We start from the raw sequence: 19,378 nt of genomic DNA, 5'->3' as shown, positions 1-19,378 counted from the left end.
CTGTGAACCAAATGTCTATCTCTTGATGTTACAGAGAGAGAGAGAGAGAGAGAGAGAGAGAGAGAGAGAGAGAGAGAGAGAGTAAGGCACAGTGTTTTATGGCTATTTAGTGTGACCTAAACTGTAGTCAGTTTCAGTTTTTGATGTGTTTTTTAAATCACATGTCATTTTAAATGAACAGGAAACGGATGCGTTTGAATAACAGCGTTTCCATATTAATCACCCCAATTGATAACGGTCATTTATTTTGGGGCTCGCATTCAGAACAGGTAAATTGCTTGATTGTACTTACTTTTCACTTCTTCTGGTTATATGCTCCGTATCTTGTGAGTTAAACGCAATAATACACTGAAACTTGTCAGAATATCACATCCAGGACCAGCCGCACGGTGGAATGTTTGGTATGCATCATTTAATATACGAACAACAACAAAGGGGGAAGGAGTAGTTTTACATTATGTTTTCAGATAAGAAGGACGGTGCAGATAATTGTAAATAACCGAATGTTTTTTGCTTTTGAAAAATTTTGTTTTCAAATCTTTATCAGAGTAATTAGTCGCAAATTATTATGTACTTTAAGAACAGTGTAAAACTACACCCCCACACCAAAGGGAAGAATGGTTTCTCCCACCGTAGCAGCGTCCGTCCTGCGCAGCGCTGACTGCAAATCAATGAAGCCAGTCAAACAAACGGGGCTGGGCAATCGAAGTTGGGACAATTTACGGAGGTTTCTGTTGCCGGATAGTCGACGTCAATAAGGATATGTACACAGCTAATATGTATAGAATCCTATTTTTGTGTCAGTTAACGGCGTAAGGAGGATATTCATGTCAAATAATTCCCTACTTAAACGAGGAGTTTGATGTATTCCGCTCGAAAATTGTAGCTTAACTGAAAAACTACCCTCCCCATTCGAACTGAGGATGATTTTTGCTAATACTGGAAACCCACTAAGGACTCCGTATCGCAAACAGGTAAATATGCTAATATTTATCAACGACCAGCCTTAAGACATAATGTCCACAAAGCTGACTCCGTGGAAGTCGCAAAAAAGGGTCAATTTGACAGCAGCTCAGTTTAAATAAAGTTGTGTACAGTCGACGCTCTAACAGAGAAAACTTACTTTAGGCTACTTGTCTGCTTTGAAATGGCAGCGTTGTGCTCCTGTAGGATTCACACAGGCCACTTGCTGTTTGCATAATGAGAATACCTGCTGCTGGGCTGTGGTCCAGGTCCGATACTGTGGAGAGATACAGGCCTGTGACTTCAGCTGATGTAATGGTTTTACTGGCCACATAGCAAAACTGTGGGCTAACCTCCCCTATTTGCATAATTTATTAGATATTTTGGATTACAAGGGGGAAGTACACACGAGCTGGCATTGGACACTTTAAAGTAAGTTTGCAGTTCCCACAGTATTAGTTTGGACCACTGTTCATTTTGGTTGGCTTCTACTTTAGCAAACCTCACTCTCAGTGGTAGAAGACATAGGTTACTTTAAATATTTGGAGTACACTCCCTAAAATGTACTTCATGCAGCCTATTTGCTTGCCATATCAGGTTTCTCTCTTGTGTGCAGACTTATACAGTACGGGTGACTAATTGTCCACTGATGCAGTCACTTTGTCCCAGTTACATATAGATTAAAAAAAAATAATAAACGCCCTTTAGCCAAAAGATTTAAATAAGCATATTTACTCTGTCGTGCTCATGCTGTTATCCTGTGGCTAGAGCTCCATGGGCGAGGCCTGTTACTGGAAGCCTTGCGTATTTCCAGCTCGGATATGACAGGCTCTGCCGGTCTGGAGCTGCCTGATAAGATGCCGTCCTCTCCCCATCACGGTCTCTCACGGTCCTGCATCTGAGTAGATGCATGAAAACAAAATTCCCTTTCAGTGCCGCAGAAAAGGGAAGTTTGCACTCACCTGGAGCCCAGACTCTGAAAAGGGAGTTTGGGGCTTTGTGGCAGGGATTGGCTTTAAAGGCTTGGTTTGTGCGTTGGTACATATGTTATAAACTATCACTGGAATGTATATAATGCATGTGCATTAGTGTGGTAGCAATCATTGTTTGACATGTTATTTAACCGATTTGCAGCTCACACGTGCATTTCATACTGTGATGACAGTGACTGCAAACACTTAAAAGTTAAATACAAAACAAACGAACATTAAATCTATTTAGACCTAAAAGCTTTTATCTCTACCCTGGTGTTTTCCCAGTGGTTGGTTGTGTTTGTTTTTCTCATCTCCATACCTACAGTTCAGGTTATTACTGTTTTTGTTCTAGTTGCTAACATTATAAAGATATTGATATAAAATGTACATCTACGTGACATTCGTGCCTGAACCACCCAACTTGAGTAAACAAAGAATAATCTGACCTTTACATTTTTTTCAGGGTGTGTTTCAGTATTCAACATTTACCATTCTTTTCTTTTTTTTCTGAATCACTCTTTTGCGATGCTGGCAAATAAGATGTAATTGCAGACTTAGACATTGTGAAGACTGAGAAGTACACTCTCCGTGTTAAGGGAGGTGCAATGTCAGATGATTGAACTATTATTGTGACGCCGTATCTGCCGCTATTACTTTATTACAACAGAAGTTTTTTACATTTGGTGCAAAATTGAGTTTTAATCAGCATAATGTAAAGAGCAAGTTGCACTGAATAGAACATTTGGTTGTTAATGTTAAGCAAGCAGCAACTTTCAGGGCTGAAAAATGGAGCCAACGCAGAACTGCAGTTCCTCAGTTGGTCACTTGAGCCCGGCTCCTAAAGCGAGTCAATCCCCATAGACCCCCATATTAAGATGTCCAACTTGAGAGCAGAAATAAATGTTTTCAGCTTGGTACAAAAAAATGGTTTTGGTCTCTACAGCTAATTTCCCCGTTCATGACGGCTGTATGAGGGTGATATTTCATTTGTTAAAATTATATTAAGGCTTTAAAGTTGTACATGATTATGGGCATGGCCACTTTGAATCACAGCTAGTAGCTAGGTTTCAGCAACCACGCCTCATTTGGCCCACCTCAGCTCCACCCACGCTCCACCTCTTTCCTTGTTTTTGAATTAGCCAGGGGTTTGGCAGTCAGACGCTGCCAAGATGGCGACAGCCAGAGCCACTGTCACTGAGCTTCACAGTGGCTCTTCAAAAAAAAACCTATGGGTGACGTCACAGAGACTACGTCCATGTTTTTTACAGCCTATGATATTTATTAAGTTTCTGGCCTGCCTGTGGTCTAATCTGTGTTTCCTGATAATAACTATTAAATTAAGAAACCTTAGGAGACTTTGCTAAATAGAAGAAGTAACTGGTTGATGGAGTTGGAATACAGTGAGTCAACCTTGTGTGAGCCGTTCAACCAGTCGGTCACAAGAGAAGGTCCTCCAGGCTGAAGTCCAGACTTGGGTTGCTCAATCCTGTCACCACTTCATGCTTCAGATTCCATCAGCTTCCTCTCAGCTTGTGATTCCTCAGTCAGGGGGTGGGGGGATAATCAGTGTCAGATAGTAAAGAAGAAGACAAATCCCTGAAGGGGACAGCTCTCTCAGACTTGGACATCTGTATCTTGTAAACACAAAGCACAAAGTTGCTCAATCACTGTAGGATTTTCCCTTTTTTTTCCCCCTTGCCCTCAGATGGACAGACCCTCTGCTGCTATTAGAAGCACTAGTTAGACTTAGAAAATACACCCAAGCTGAATATTCTGTGAAAATTGCTGTGCGATTGCATTTTATATCATATCTCAGAGCAAAAATGAGTAATTTCTTAGCAATTGTTTTTCTTGACTAATAGGGAAAAAGCCACATGGTCTCTCAAACCATTCTGAACATATAAATAAAACTACTCATTAATATGAGTGCTATGATTAAGAGTCTGGCGCTAACCACAGACAATAGTTGATGTTGATCTGCAAATAGCTTATTCGACACCTCGAGGCTCTGTGGTATCAGTGTGACACTGATGTCAGAGCTACAAGCCCCTGTGGATGCTGATTGTGCTGACTGTGAAGGTGTGATGGATGTAGTTCTGCAGATGGGGATCACTGCTCTGTAAAACATTAATCCTCATCCTGGACTTAAACCCACATGACACTAATGATGGAGTGTCCAGACAGTGTATCTTCTTTTCCCTCTATTATGTGGCATATATGAAGGCTTTTCTTGGACTGAATTTTTATGCAGGCTTTTCATGCAAAATAGTCAGTCATCATATTGTGATACAGCTCACTAAACATTAATATTAGTATTGATATTTTGTCAGGAAATCGAAGACATGCTGAAGCCAAACTATTCATTTATTTATATGAAATCATGCACAGAGTCATGTTTATCTCTTTTGTATTTCCCTCCTTTTTTAAAAAAGTGCAGACATTTTGTTTGCAAGTTGTTGTTTGTCCTGACTTAGGCTTACTAAGAGTGACCCATTTCTCATTACTGTTAAATGAAGAACGGACAGAAAGATGACGCACATGCAGAGCTCTCCCCTCAGCTCTTTGCATTTTTTCAGGATCATTTCATTCATTGTTTTGGTTGGTCTACTCTCACCACTCTCATCAGTATCACTTCCAGATGCAGCAGCCAGTTGTTTTCAGCTGTACAACAAGCTGTAAATTCCGACTTTACACTGCCTGTATCAGTCAGCAGACGGACACAGTTAGCACCTAGCTGCTGTGTAACAGGTTGAGCCTTTTACACTTAAAGCACTAGAAATTTCCTTCAGGAGTTGGTAGAGAGCAAAACAGAGCTAAAAGAGAGTGAATACTGGGCTTCTGTTCATCCGGTCGCCAGACACATGCATGCTAATGTTACTGTGTCTGCTTAATATGTAAATAAGCAACTGTTTGCTAAGAGCATTGCTACATCAACTTTTTAAGGTGATAATATGTCAGTAATGTGTTTACAACTTGATTCTACTGCCTGCTTAAAGAGTAACTACACATCCAGCCATGTAGTCAGGTTATCATTCATTTAGACATCAGAACTTTGAGCTACTTTCATACCTTGATATGGTCAAATTTGGCACAATACAGTTAAATGGAGGGACGATAATTATTTCATTCTCACCCAGCCTGAGCTTGAATTCAACCTCATTTTTCTGTGTTTGCCTGCCTATTCCAGCCACTTGTTGCCCCATCGTCACACCCCATGGCTCCACCCAGCCCGAGCACTAACAGCAGCACCAACAACAGCAGCAGCAGTAGCACTGCAGGCTGGGACCAGCTCAGCAAAACCAACCTCTACATCCGAGGCCTGTCCCCTTCAACCACAGACCATGACCTGGTCAAGCTCTGCCAGCCGTGAGTACCCCACTTCCTCTCTTCATCATCTGCTATTGATCAGCTATTGATTTTTGGCCAACTCGGTTTTAGAGTCTAGTTTCAGTTTGCAGTGGCAGCCACTTTTTGACATAATATTGTCTATTTCTTGTTGTATTGAAAGGGGAGAAAATAGATATCGTTTTGTCTCTGTTGTAATTTATTGTTATCGTTCATTTCCTTCCTTTCTGATAAACTGACTTTGAATGATAAATTAAGCCCTACAGGTCTGTTTAAACATCTTCCAAGAGAGGATTTAAGATTTAACCGGTTTTTATAATGAACAGAATAGTTTTGAACCATGCAGAGAGAGTGGTGAGACTCTGATGGCATGGATTCATACTGTATGTGTATTTCTGGGATTATAACAAATATGGTAGCATTTAAGGCTTAATTTAAATATAACATGAAAAATGCTCTTGAAGCCCAGACAAGGACAGAGCGCAGATGAAGACAGCCGCAGAGATTTCATATATCATGTGTGTGCATAAAGGAGAGATACTGTGTCAGCAGTGGGCTCATCCACTGCTCTCTTTGTGTGCTTTATATTTGCCAAGCAGAGAGACCACCCTGGTGCCTTATAGATTTAATTAGATTTTTTTTTCTGAGGCCCCATCTTGACAGTGTGATACTGACTTAAAAACACAAAGCTGCCAGTGCATTCTTAGGCTGTTTATAAATATATGGTATATTGAAATTGGCCTCAGCAGTGACATGCACCTTTTTATTAAAGATTTAGATGGATAAAAAAACAATAACCCAAAAGCCAAACTTCTTTACTATGAGGATGTTTCCTTTTTGCGTTTAAATCAGGATTTCACATGGGAAATGTCTTCCAGGATCGCACTTAATAACCCTACAGCTAAGGGTGTACATGTACACATAGTGCTAAGCAACTACATGTACAGATACAAGTAAATGTGCTACATTTTGATGATACTTTAAGTGCAAACACACTGTAGCTGCACATGATTTGAGATTAGAGTTCAGATGAAGGAAAGGTCAAAAGGTCATGCTCTTTCACCCAGTTTAGCATTTAGCCTAATCCCTTGCTAAAATATCCTCCTGGATGACTGCACGGTACATTGTGCCTTGTGTCACTGTCACTGTACATTATATAGGTCAGTTTTAACAGGATACCTATGGACTGAGTGTGTCCACTGGAGTTGGTATGTGGAAAATACACATTGAAAGAAATTAATTTGTACAGAAGCCTACTTAGAATACATTACTCTAAATTTTTAAGGTTTTCTTCTGCACGTCATTCAGTATAGAAACTCCTCAGAATATAAACCATTATACAGATTGAAAACTGTACAATAAACGAATTAAATTAATTAATAATGAAGAACTTTGCACCCGGACACTATCAAACCAATTGTGAGGAGAGCTCCAGAGGTGGTCTTCTTTATTCTTCCCTAGCCCTGATCATCCCAATTTTGCTGTCAAGATTTTTTTATATACCTCTTTTATCTTGATGAGACAGTTACCTAAATGTCTATAAAAACAATATTTTTTAAATAATCAGCACCAATAAAACGCACAGTAAAAACAAGTAAAAGAAGCTTTTTAGACTTTTTACTGTTTCACCTCAATGCTGTCAGTTTTTTAACTGCCCCCGCATCAAAGTGCTTTTTAAGAAATGACACTGAAGTAACGTGGTACTCTCAGATGTTACCATCAGCACTTTCCTTTCTGCTTGCGTACCATGACTGTTCTGTTGAAACCATGGCAACAACATGAACCAGACCTGACTTCTGAATGTCACAATCTCCGTGTTTTGTGAGGCAGTGGTTTGCACATATGTGCAAGCATCTGTGAATGAAGAAAAGTTGCCATCTGTGACAACATTGTGCCATTAAAAATGTATACAGAATACCAGTGTTCTTAAATACAAGATTAAAACAGTAATTATGTGTTAGAAGTCGCCCTCCGTGTAAAAAAGTCTTTGATAATCCCAAATGTCCAAGTGCCTTCTCCTAAGAGAGAGATTTTATCCACTGACTCTATATAAAGTTTAGTGTGGCTGAAGAAAAAGGGACTATTTGGCTTTGCACTCACATGGTGGGGGTTTTCAGCACCCCATGGAAACCACTTCCTGTTTCTCATATTTTTAGGGTGATGTCATAGATTGTTGCTCAACCCTCCCGCTCTGTGTGTTTTATAACTGGCTCCGTCTGGTAGCATAATCCAACTTAACAATGCCTCGCCTCTCTGCTCCTCCCCTAGGTATGGCAAAATTGTATCAACAAAGGCCATCCTGGACAAGACTACAAACAAATGTAAAGGTGTGTGAAGTTGTTTTTCTCTTTCCAACACCGCCCTCTTTTATCTCGTGAACTGCCCTGCAGGATTTTCAACACCTCGCTGGTAGAGAAAATATCATGTCTGCATGTTCTCCACAATTGGTAGACATCCAATGTGTGAATTTTAACAAAACATTCAGTCATTCAGCACCTATGCAGTTGTCTCTCAGACGAACTGGGCAAGTCAGGAAACAGACAGCCAGGCTGCTTAAAGCTGCCTCCCAGCTCATGTTATTTTAAGCCTTGTCTGTTGGTGTGTCACTGCTGTGGGTGGTTCCTGGGAAGAAGTGGCTGACTCCTCCTCTTCCTGCTGAGTGACAGTGTTGGGCTTGGTCCAGTTCTAGTGGACTGCCTGCCCAACTAAAGAGGGACTTAGTGATTCTCTCCAGTGCTGATGGGATTAAGAGAATGCTTTGTCACTCTCCTCTGGATTATACAGATGCCAGTTAATCGAAGGCTCCCTGTGAAAGGGGACACCGTTAAAGACCTTGTAAAGCTCTGGCTGAATTTTAAATAGAAGCCAGAGGTGGCTTTAGCAATAACCTTGAGAAACTTTCACAAAATACTTTAAAGCCATTGTTTTTCTTACTCACTTCACAATGATCAGGAACATATCCATAATAGATAAGAAGGATTCACATTAAACTTTTAGTTCCAATGTGACCCATTTCTCAGCTGAAAGAGGCCTGACACATTCACCATAATTTAGCTTGAATAGGTTAAATATAGCAGCTGCGGTAGGAGTTAGGGACCATAGGTTCACCCTGTTTGTACCCCCGAGGACAAAGAGCTGACCTGAGCCATGAACATCATACTGGTATCTGCATCCTCAGCGCTTTTCTGCCTCTATTTCCACACGCACACACGCATACACACACACAAAAACAGCCATAAATACAGACTGGCTTATATAATGCAGAAGTGTATTCATGTATACCATAAAATCCCATAGTATTATGCTGTGTGTAAAGCTTTGTTATAGTAATATATATGTATAACTACTAATGACCACACAAAGCATGGGTCAGTCCACATAATACGGAGGCTCAGCCATTATGTGTGCTGGCTACAGAGTATTGTCCTAACTGCACCGCTCGTCTCCTCAGGATACGGCTTTGTGGACTTTGACAGCCCTGCTGCAGCTCAGAAAGCTGTGGCTGCCCTCAAGACCACTGGTGTCCAAGCTCAGATGGCAAAGGTGAGGATTCATTACAGTCTAATGCTGATATCACATCCATACAAGTCACCCAGTAACACCATTTCTCCTCCATCTGGCTGGTCAGGCAACTTAAACCTAATCTTTGTGGTATTAAAAAGCAGGACTGGAATCGTTGACTGCAGGGTGAATGCTCCCCAACACTTTGTCTGTAGAGCGCACGGTGACTCAGAGATCACTTAACTGAATCATGAAGGATGCTTGTGTTGAAAACAGTGTGTATTTGTGTATGCATGTGTGGGACTTTATTTATTTTAGGCATTTGCACAATTTAGCACCACATATACTGATAGTTGCGTCCATTTTCAGGAGTAAATGTGATGCATGTGCACCAGGTTGTTGCATCTTGCAAGCTGCATCAGTGTGCGTGTTTGCAAAGTGCAGCTCTGTCCCTAATTGAGGTCTGCACAAATAATAAGTGAAGATATGTTAACACATTCTGATTATGTATTCTCCTGGATTTCACACAGTCTCACAATTTGCAATAATTATTAATTAACACATTATCAGGTCATTGTGTAGCAGCAAACAAAAGGTGAATAGGCTGTTGTGCTTTGTTTTCATTAATCTTGAATTTGATCTTGAGGTTTAATGAACTGTGAAGTCACAGTGTTAGTTACTTCTTTCTTTTTACAAGCCATTCACAGTGAGCACTTGACTGCATTTAGCTGTAGTATTCTAGTGAGACATTTGCTGTATCAACAGCATCTCCACCCTCCATCTGCTGCACTCCGCACTCCATCTTTTTCTCCCTTTCTTATTTGTCTTATTCTCTTGTCTCATCTCTTTTCTTTTCATTTTCCATGGAGTCTGTTGGACTCGGATTGCAAATTAAAAGTAGTGTTCATGCACTGTTAATACAGGTCACATTTGTGCTGCACCATTTTCTCAGCAAATCTGGCTCTTAGTGATTAAATGTATTTGGTAATTTGCTGATGTGTTCATATATGGTGTATAACGTGTCTGCTGAAAGCATATACATCACTGATGACTCCCAAAGTTAATCTGGTAGCCAACAGCTCCCAGGCAGGCATCAGGAGGGTGTCAGATGTGACTGGCACCAATAGTTAGACCAAAGGGTGTAGTGATTGGTGTTGCTGACAGCAGGTTGACGTAGCCGTATTTGACATAAGGCAAGACACTACAGGGCAATAGAGTAAAAAATGTAACACAGATATCACCATGAAACTTCCCCACTTGATTTCTTACCTTAAGTATTTTTTTGTATTAAAAGTTTTCTAAAATGTCGTGTTCAAATTTGCAAATGATATATAAATATGCACTAATTTGCATACAATTCCACAACAGAAATCTGAACATCGGATAAAGCCAGGTTCAGGCTATGGGTGATACTGTAAATAAACACCTAAATGTGTATTTCAGATTTTTTTTCCCACAAGTCTGAAATGGAAGCAGATAGCCCAAAATCACAGAACTGACAGTGATGTTCTTGCCAGTCAGGCCTGGCCTTAATCCTCTCTGAAATGAACATGCACAAATGAGGCTTCATGTTGCGAATATGTTTAAAACATTACAAAACATTGCAGACAAATTCCCTCTCTTCACCAGACAAGTTGAAACTATTATAGCAGATTGTCAAGTTCAAGAAATTGTTCAGTTGTTCACGTTATTGGTGCCCAGTGTTACATGTACGGACAGCCTGTTCAAGGTTTCAAAACACTACAGATCTTTATTTCATTACTATATTTAGGCAATTTTCAAATGAAGGGGTTTAAATTAGGACTGTATTACTTAAGGCATCTACTCTCACTAACATTAGAAAAGGAAGTAAATAATTGTGTGTTGTTATGGTAACAGGAGCCAGTTTGGGGAAATTAGTTCCCATACAGCACTGAGCAAGAACCCTTGGCCTCATTTCCCTGTCTGGGGATCTGTGGAGCTTCTTGACATGCCTCCATGCACCCATTTTACTTTTTTAATTAAAATAGAGCAGCTTCGAGGGGCATGCCAAAGTTTAATCTTTGTATTGTGGAAGGTAAATGCCATTATAAAGTGTGAGCCTTTCACTCCAGCTTTATTCTCACTATTGCTGAAGCTTGTATGGGCTTAATGGACTCTCTGACAAAGGTCCCTTTTCCTGTTTTTCCTTTTTTTTTATCTGCTCAGACACCCTTCAATGGGATTTCTCTCATTATTATTTCAATGGATTGTGGTGGGAAGTAGCCAGATAAGAGTTTCCCTTCTTTTTTTTTTTTATCACATGTTAATTCAATGAGTGTCTTGTGATACTTGATTACTTGATTATGTGCATCCCTTTCTCTGTATACATACAAGGGATTCACCTAATGCACATTTGTATAAGATGTTATTATTACAGGCCAAATTGTCTGTCATTGTTTAGCTGTGTGGATGAAATTTATAGAGGAACAGCATTGTTTTATATTGTTTGTCGTGACCAGAAAGTCACAGTACAATCCCTGGATTGGCGGGCTAAATGTGGGTGGGGGAAGTGAAAGAACAGCACATGCCCATCACTTATTACCACCACTGTAGTTCCCTTGAGGAAGACACTTAATGTCCCAACTGCTCCAATGGAACTGCACAGATAAGACTGTAAGGCTGTACTAGGCACCTACCAGGTGTGAATGTGTAGTAGGTTGTTCCTAAAAATGCATACATACTAACCTAATATACCCTGGTTAAGTAAAGGTTAAAAGCATAGATATTTTATACATATCTTAGGAGTTGCTTTTTGCATCCTAAATCAGAATTTCAGTCCTTTAGTCAAATGGTCAAGTAACAGCATGTTTTCAATAGATCACATCATTTTTACAGCATTTTATTCTCCCTGTCTCTGTAGCAAAGCAAAGAGTAACACTCCTCCATCAGCCGCACCTCCCTTCATCTGCATGCGTTAGTCACAGTTAATGACTGACTGATGGGTGTTGACCCACTCAAAGCACAAACAGTAGTCTCATCTCACCGCCATATTTCTGTCCCTGCATTCCTCTGAGCTTTTCCACATTTCTCTCAAGTAATGACAGCCAGAGTGGTAGAGTTGCAATCACCTCACCTTCAAACCGTCTTTTAATAACAAGTATGATTTCTTCTGGAATAGATAGTATGCGACAATAAAGACTTCTTGTATAAAGTTCTGATCAAATGATGTGTAACAGCAAAAAAGAAATCAGCATCCTGTTATTAACGTAATGATTTTGGTGACACACACAGTATAAACGCTCGCCTCTGCCACCAAAGACTGTTCACCTTCCCTGCGTTTTGTTGCAGTGCAGGCTGTGGCTCATTTATCGTCCTCTAATTCTGAAATGTTGATTTTTCTGTCAGTGCATTACTTTTAGTAATTCAGCCTGTCCCTGTAGCTGACTCTGAACAGCACAGCGCTGATGAATATTAATGATGAGAGGCTGCTCCTCTGGGACTCGTAGCCATGTCTTATGTTTCTGCTGATGCTATTAAAATACAGCAAGAAATCAGCTGATGTGAGCCTTAAGCCAGCGTGGGCTGCATGCAAATCTCTATTTATCACTGCTCATAGTGACCGTTGACTACCTAAAACCCCCCAACAGAGACAGACAGGAAGAAGCAGAGATAAGCAGACACATGATAACCCCATTACTGAGTTCCATAGTAGAAGTCTATTAAATGTTTAGGGATAAATCATATGGAATTGCAAGGAAACTTCTGCTTCCCTCTCCTCTTCATCCTTCTAGTTTACACGCTGGTAAAGGAATGTTTTTGTGTTTTCCTACAGTGTAATTTCATTACCTCTGGCTTTCTCTCTCTCCTTTTTTCACCATACAGCAACAAGAACAAGACCCGACAAACTTATACATCTCCAACTTGCCTTTGTCCATGGATGAGCAGGAACTGGAGAACATGTTGAAACACTTTGGCCAGGTCATATCCACGCGCATCTTGAGGGACTCGAGCGGAGGTAGCAGAGGAGTGGGCTTTGCAAGGTGAGATCCTTGTGCAAGTTATTGTGAGTGACTCATGGTCCTGGAACAATGCTAACTGTTTTTTTACTGCTGCTACATTTAGCATTTCAACATTAGTAAATCTAAACTATGCCAAATATGACGCATTGGTATGATTAAATTAGATAAATGGTATCCAACTGAGATGACGCTTCATAATCAAAAGAGACCCCTGAACAGCAGAAAATTGGAACAGGACCAGTAGCATGGAAGTGATGTCAGGGAAGGCAACAAACTGTAGGGAGCGTGGTGTTTATTTTGAGGTATGGTAACGCAAACAGTGCTAAACAATTGAGATCCAGGCTATTAATGCTACCAGCTAACAATGATAATGAATAGGGTTTTGCTGATTTCTCATCATGAAAGTCCTCATGCAGCTCAAAGCACAACATTTCTAAAATTAACACCTAAAAACACATAGCTACGTTGTTGATCACAAGGCAGAGGGAGCGACACTTCATGTGTGGACAAATAGAAACTCCTTTAGAAAATACTTTCACAATGACTGAGCCATTTAATTATAGTCGTGATGCTGGCTTCCGCCTGTCGTACTTGCACAACCTGACGTCTACTGAAATACCTGCCAGGCAAGGTCAGGGTTATGTCTGCCAAAACAAAAATATTATAATGCACCGTAGCAATGATTGTGTGTGTGTGTGTGTGTGTGTGAGTATGCATGAATAGACCTGTGTGGCCCAAATGGTGCCAACTATACAAGTTGAATCCACACATATGTACACATTGTGCTTGCAATCTTTTATGTTGAACCACCCCTTCCACCCACCCAGAAAGGAAGCAGGTCTTGGAAAGTACCTGCTCACCCTTTTGTACTGCAGTTACCACTCATGTAGTTATGCTCTTTGTGTCTTTTATAACTTCAGGATGGAGTCGACTGAAAAATGTGATGCAGTCATCTCTCACTTCAATGGAAAGTTTATTAAGACACCTGCAGGTGTTCCAGGTAAAACATACATATAATTATCTCACGTTCATAGGCACTCGCTGCAGAAACTCAGTGTAAAATGATCTGATTTAACCAGCATGCCATTAATAGAATATGCGAAAGAAAATGACAGGATTTGCCTTGTAATGACCAGAATGCATACAGTGTCCATCAGGAGTCACAGAGTCTGCTGGTAAAGAGCTCATACACACTCAAGCCTAAGTGGCAGAGCACAGACAAAGAAAACGAGAGAGAGGGAGCTGCTCTGTGTGGCTTCCACTCCCTCTTTAAGCTTTTTAATTGGATTATTAGACTGAAATAGTCTCTTCTGGCCTTGCCTCCTTTAGGGAAGGGAGGGGATTACAGCCCCACAGCTGCTAAATTAGATGTCTGTGTTCCCAGGCTGGCCAGAAAATGTGCACTCCCAAGCTTCAGGGAGTGAATGACTTTATAGCAAGCAATGACAGACAGCACTGTGTGTGCGTGTGTGACAGTGTTTGTTTAAGACAAACCTTTTCTTTTATTCTCTCGCCACTTCTCTCTCTTTAGCTCCACCTGAACCCTTGCTGTGCAAGTTTGCTGATGGCGGACAAAAAAAGAGACAGAGTCAGAACAAATTTGTCCAGAATGGTCGGGGTTGGGGAAGGGACGGTGACTCAAGACTGGTAAGTGGTGCCCAGGGTGGAGTGAGTGGTGGGAACCAATTATCCATGACCAGATAGGAAAAATAAAGCACACATTTCAGGTGCACAGCTAGTGTACCAGATAGACGTTCATAAGCAGAGGCACTTCAGAGTGACTTCTTTGTTCTCTCATCTTGCTGAAGAGTCATTTAACAGAATCCATTACATCATATCTATTGCTCTTTTTATTTAGTTGTAATGTTGCTTGTGGGCTGTTTATTTTATAGTCTTGTGTAGTCAAGAGCACCTCCCTTCAGCTTTGTACACAACGGTTACACAGTAGAGTTTCTGTATGATGATGATGTGTTGGTTAAGCCTTGGTATGACGTGCTTCAGTTTAGTTGCCAAACCTGTGCCTTGTTTTGCTCCCAGGCTGGAATGACACTCACTTATGACCCCAGTGCAGCTGCTATGCAAAACGGGTAAGCTACAACAGCAGATTAGACTGCACGGTGCTCAATATATATTTCACTGTAGTTATTTTATTTTATTAAAATACGCTTTATTCTGTGTCCACAGATTTTTCCCACCAGCATACAGTATCTCAAACAGGATGATTGCCCAAACGTCTATGTCTCCATATATGTCTCCAGTTTCAACATACCAGGTTTTAATCCTTCTCTTCAATGATGAGCATGTAGCTTTGATACTGTCATACAACAAGACAGTTTTGTACATAGTAATTTAGCATTTCTGTGTACAACTGAGCATTTCTAATCAGGAACTTGTCCTTTGGGGTTTTGGAGGTTAAATATGTGACAAAGGGCGCAATGGCCATTCATGCTTGTTGCTGTGCAAACCACAGTAGCATGTGATCTCTGGAAATAGCAGCTGTTCAGTGTCACTGTGTTTACAGTTTGTTTGTGTGATGTTTTAGGTGCAGAACCCGTCCTGGGTGCCTCATCAGCCCTACATCATGCAGCACCCAGTAAGAACTTCTTTCACCACAACTCTCTCTCTCTCCTTTTTCTCTTTTTCCCCCTCTGTGGACGTAACAGAACTGAAACATTTTTCTGTAAACAGACACACAATATGGGAGAGTAGTAGTTACACATAAGGTGCCACTGATCCTTGAGGATTTACAGTCCTAAAGTGTTTGTATAGGAATGTAAAAACGACTGCTTTGGGGAGGCTATGTAAGGCTGTGTATCTGATGACAGATGCCGAATATTTTACAACAGATGGGTTTGAATTGAGAGCGAAGAGTCCTTTCTTGCTTTGAAAATGAGCCAGCAAAGATGAGAAAACACTGCTAGATGCGTCAGGCCAGCCAAGATGCTTATAGACAACTTGCTCAACAAGTGACTATTCACCTTCTGCTGTGAGCATTAGATGTGAAGTCTAAGGTTACTCAGTTTCTCTTTGCCTAAAATCCAATCCTACTAAATCCTAATCTCATTATACATTTACATCCCAGGTATTCTGCATCCTTTTTGAGACTGTCTCCGTTCAATATGTTTTTGCAGGAATATTTTTCTCCACTGCGTACATGCACCGACTGCATACATTCCTCTCGTCTGTTCACACTTTTCTTCCAGGGTACAGTGATATCGCCCTCTATGGACCCGTCTATGTCACTACAACCGACTTCTATGATGGCCCCTCTGACACAGCAGATGAGTCACCTCTCTCTGGGCAGTGCAGGAACGGTGAGAGAACGCTGCATGGGATCAGAAATTAGTCCACACGTGCTTATTTGACTCTTAAGTGTTAAAAGGTGCTTCGTTAAATTAGACGAATAGATGATGAGCATGCTCTATGTATGACTATTTCTCTCTCCGTCATTGTGCAGTTCATGGCTGCCAACACAGCTATGCAAGGAGCATACATCCCACAGTATGCACACATGCAGACATCAGCTGTTCCTGTAGAGGTACGTGCATTAACATCATCGCAGATGTGGAAAACATCTTTGTTTAAAAGAATAGCTCATTGTTGACAAGGCGGCCGTGGCAAAGACTGATTTTCCGCCCTCTTCCAGGAAAATGGTGCGCAGTCACAAGTGGACTCATCCGGCAATCATTCCCCGTATTCCTACCAACAATCCAAGTAGTGTGGAGGTAACATTTGGACAACAGCTGAAACAATCCTGTCTGTGAATGCAATGGATGCTGAGGATCTTTTCACTGTTTTGCACAGGTTCTGCAAATGTTAAAGTGAGACTATTTTTGGTATCATTTTCAGAGAGAATATCTGAGTTCAACAAGTGATTCAAAATATATTTAAAAGAAAGTTTTGAAAAAGTTTTATTTTCATACTAGAAAACGTTTATTTTTTACCAAGGATTGCCGCAGGATACAAGAAAGAATCATGTGACTGGTTGTTCAAAGTGCATGATAGTAAATATGTCTTTTGTTAATATTTCCAGATTTCCTTTTTTTTTTTTTCTGAAGGTTTTTTTCAGCCAGACATTTTGCAAATGATGTTTTTGTGCTTGCTGTGTGAGTGTTGCCATGGTGAAGTGTTAAGTGTTGTTTTCTTGTAAAGTGATTTCTCTTAGTACTTTAGATTGATCTTGCTGTCTGATTCAAATTTGCCTTCACAGTTTTGATACAGTAGTTGTACATACCACCACAGAGAGCGGCAATAAGCGGACAGCGTTGGGAGCTATTGCCTTGGAAATGAGCAATGTAGTTTCATGAAATCTGTGTTATTGCTTTTCCCCTCCCAGACCTGATAGAGAAGTAGACGTAGAAGAATATTTATTTAGTAAGAAGACCTTACATGTTTCTGGATGTTGGAATGTGTTAGAAATTCTGCTGAAAGATCACTTTTTGAATCTTGCCTTTTTGATTACTTGGTCTTGTAGGATAGCCGAAATTGAACTTGGTGGGGTGGGGGAATGAGAAGTCGGTCGTGTTTTTTGTCTTTCTGGGTGATGTTAATTGTTATTTTGATGGGGTGTGTCTTTTTCACTTTTATTTGGAAAAAAAAAACTAACAGGAAAACATAGACTTATGATTGTGCAAAAAAAGAACTCATCAAAGCCTTGTAATAGAACTTAGTTCAGTGAGTTGGAGAGTAAATGAGATGATTACGTGTATTTTATTGCACCTCACTCTTTGATAGGAAACAAACAAACCTGGCACTTTCAGTTGTAGTTTACGTCACCAAAGATTGTGAGCTAGTACACTGAGGAAACAGCATCATTCGTCTCTTTAACCAGGACATAAGTGACTCTGCAAACTCGATTGCAGTTTGGACAGTGTGCCTTTTTTTTGTGTATGTACATTCAGCTGTTCATTAGTAGATGTAAGTACAGGACGGACACACACACACAAGCATGAAGGAAGGCCTGGATCCAACAAGTGCCACAGATGAATTTCATACTTACAGAAAAAAGCAACATTTTAGTAAAGATTCAGTCAAAAAGCAGTGAAAGGACAGTGCTTCGCTAGCAATCTGATGATCGCACTAAAGAAAATAATATCATTATTTTTTCGATGATAGTGGATTAAAGCAGGCTTTTTGATCATGGTGTCCTCCAATAAGCCTGTGATTCGACCTGGTGGTCAGTCAGACCAGTTATCTACCTCAGAGTTTTCTTTCTCCTCTGTACTAGGTCGGGTTAGCAGGTCCAGCCCGCCCTTCCAGACCAAATGCCACGCTCAGGAGCTGGCTGCATACAGCTGTTTCCTTACAGGTTTTTTTTTTTTTTTTTTTTTCAATGATGTGTTATTGTAATCATTAGGGTGGAGGGCAACAACGTGTTTCTACTCATGTTCACACAGTCAGTTTCACAGTTTGGAACAAGCCGCTGCTTTTATGGCAATAGATCCCAGAGGCTGATCTGAGACCAACAATGACAACAAAGCATTGTGTTTGCTGGATCTGCGCTCCAAGAAACAAACATGTTTGTTGCTTTGTCTTGGGTCTGGACAAAACTCACAGCAGCATTTCCTCTGTATTTAGCTCGGGTAATGTAAAGGGCCGCCATGATTATACTTGAGATTTCTGTGTAATGCCAGAGACTGAGAAGTAATACTGTTTTGTGGGGTTCATGCTGCTAGTGGTGTCTGAACCAAGTGCCATAGTATCTGGGTCAAGAGTTGCAGAGGTGCATCATATGAAAATTGCTCATATAAGTAACCACCATGTTGAACAGTCATTAAGTTATATGAAAAAGTTCTAATTTATGAAGAGTTTTGTACAGACAGCTTGAGGAAATAAGAGATTTTCATAGAGCTATATGAAAGTGTGTGTTTTTATTTTTTTTACACGTGCCACACAATTGCCAGTGGTAGCTTGTATGTACAGTTTAAGGAATCTTTCCTCTGTATTTTTGTTTTGTAGTGTTTGTTAAAGCCAAAGACTTTTTTTTTTCAGTAGATTGTTGCCTAAGGTTTATTCTTTTCATTTCTTTGACATTTTTGAATAAAAATTTTCAACTTTTAATCTGTTGTGAGTCTGGTCTTTATTGGTGTTCTTCATCCTGGAGAGGCAGTTGCTTACCTTGCATTGGTTAATGGTGGAACTACGAAAAAATGTCTTTTGTGTTGTCTGCCAGTTTTTAAATAGCTGAACAAAAAAAATTCATCTGATGATGGCTGTTACTGGAGCTCGGCTGCAGCATCAAAGGTAAGAAATCAATTTATGTTTGATAAGGAACCTTGCTGCATCAGAAAATGGAAAACATGCATGAGTTCATTAAAAGTTTTTCTTGAGACAGCTTGAAAATAATGTCTTGCCCTAAGTATTCTGATCCTTTACCTGAGTAAAACTGCTAATACTACACTGAACATACTCCACTACATGCATCATCAGCAAAATATAAAGTAAAATAGTTGCACTGTAGCTCTGTTGAACTGGTCCACCAGTATTTGTGAATGGCTTCAACCCACAGGGCGAGGACCCGATAAGGACATCAACACGGTCACATGGTATTATTGACAACATTAATGGCCTGGGCGGGGTGAGTTATGTGTATCAGGAGGTATGGCATAGGGTGGG

General features: G+C 40.5%; 1 protein-coding gene across 1 annotated transcript; it reads left to right on the top strand.

The window, feature by feature from the left end:
• The first annotated feature begins 634 nt into the window (after positions 1–634).
• On the top strand, positions 635–18,821 carry rbms1b (RNA binding motif, single stranded interacting protein 1b). The gene is made up of 13 exons (XM_076746810.1): positions 635–974; positions 5,125–5,303; positions 7,551–7,609; positions 8,734–8,825; positions 12,627–12,784; positions 13,684–13,763; positions 14,295–14,410; positions 14,801–14,850; positions 14,948–15,035; positions 15,306–15,356; positions 15,967–16,077; positions 16,221–16,301; positions 16,410–18,821. Exons 1-13 carry the CDS (start codon positions 924–926, stop codon positions 16,479–16,481), a joined length of 1,188 nt encoding a protein of 395 aa, XP_076602925.1. The 5' UTR covers positions 635–923; the 3' UTR covers positions 16,482–18,821.
• The last annotated feature ends 557 nt before the right edge of the window (positions 18,822–19,378 follow it).

The sequence above is a fragment of the Chaetodon auriga genome, chromosome 13 (genome assembly GCF_051107435.1).
Source record: "Chaetodon auriga isolate fChaAug3 chromosome 13, fChaAug3.hap1, whole genome shotgun sequence".
Classification (NCBI taxonomy): domain Eukaryota; kingdom Metazoa; phylum Chordata; class Actinopteri; order Chaetodontiformes; family Chaetodontidae; genus Chaetodon; species Chaetodon auriga.
The sequence above is the reverse complement of the archived record's forward strand: the minus strand, read 5'-3'. Positions and strand labels throughout refer to the sequence as shown.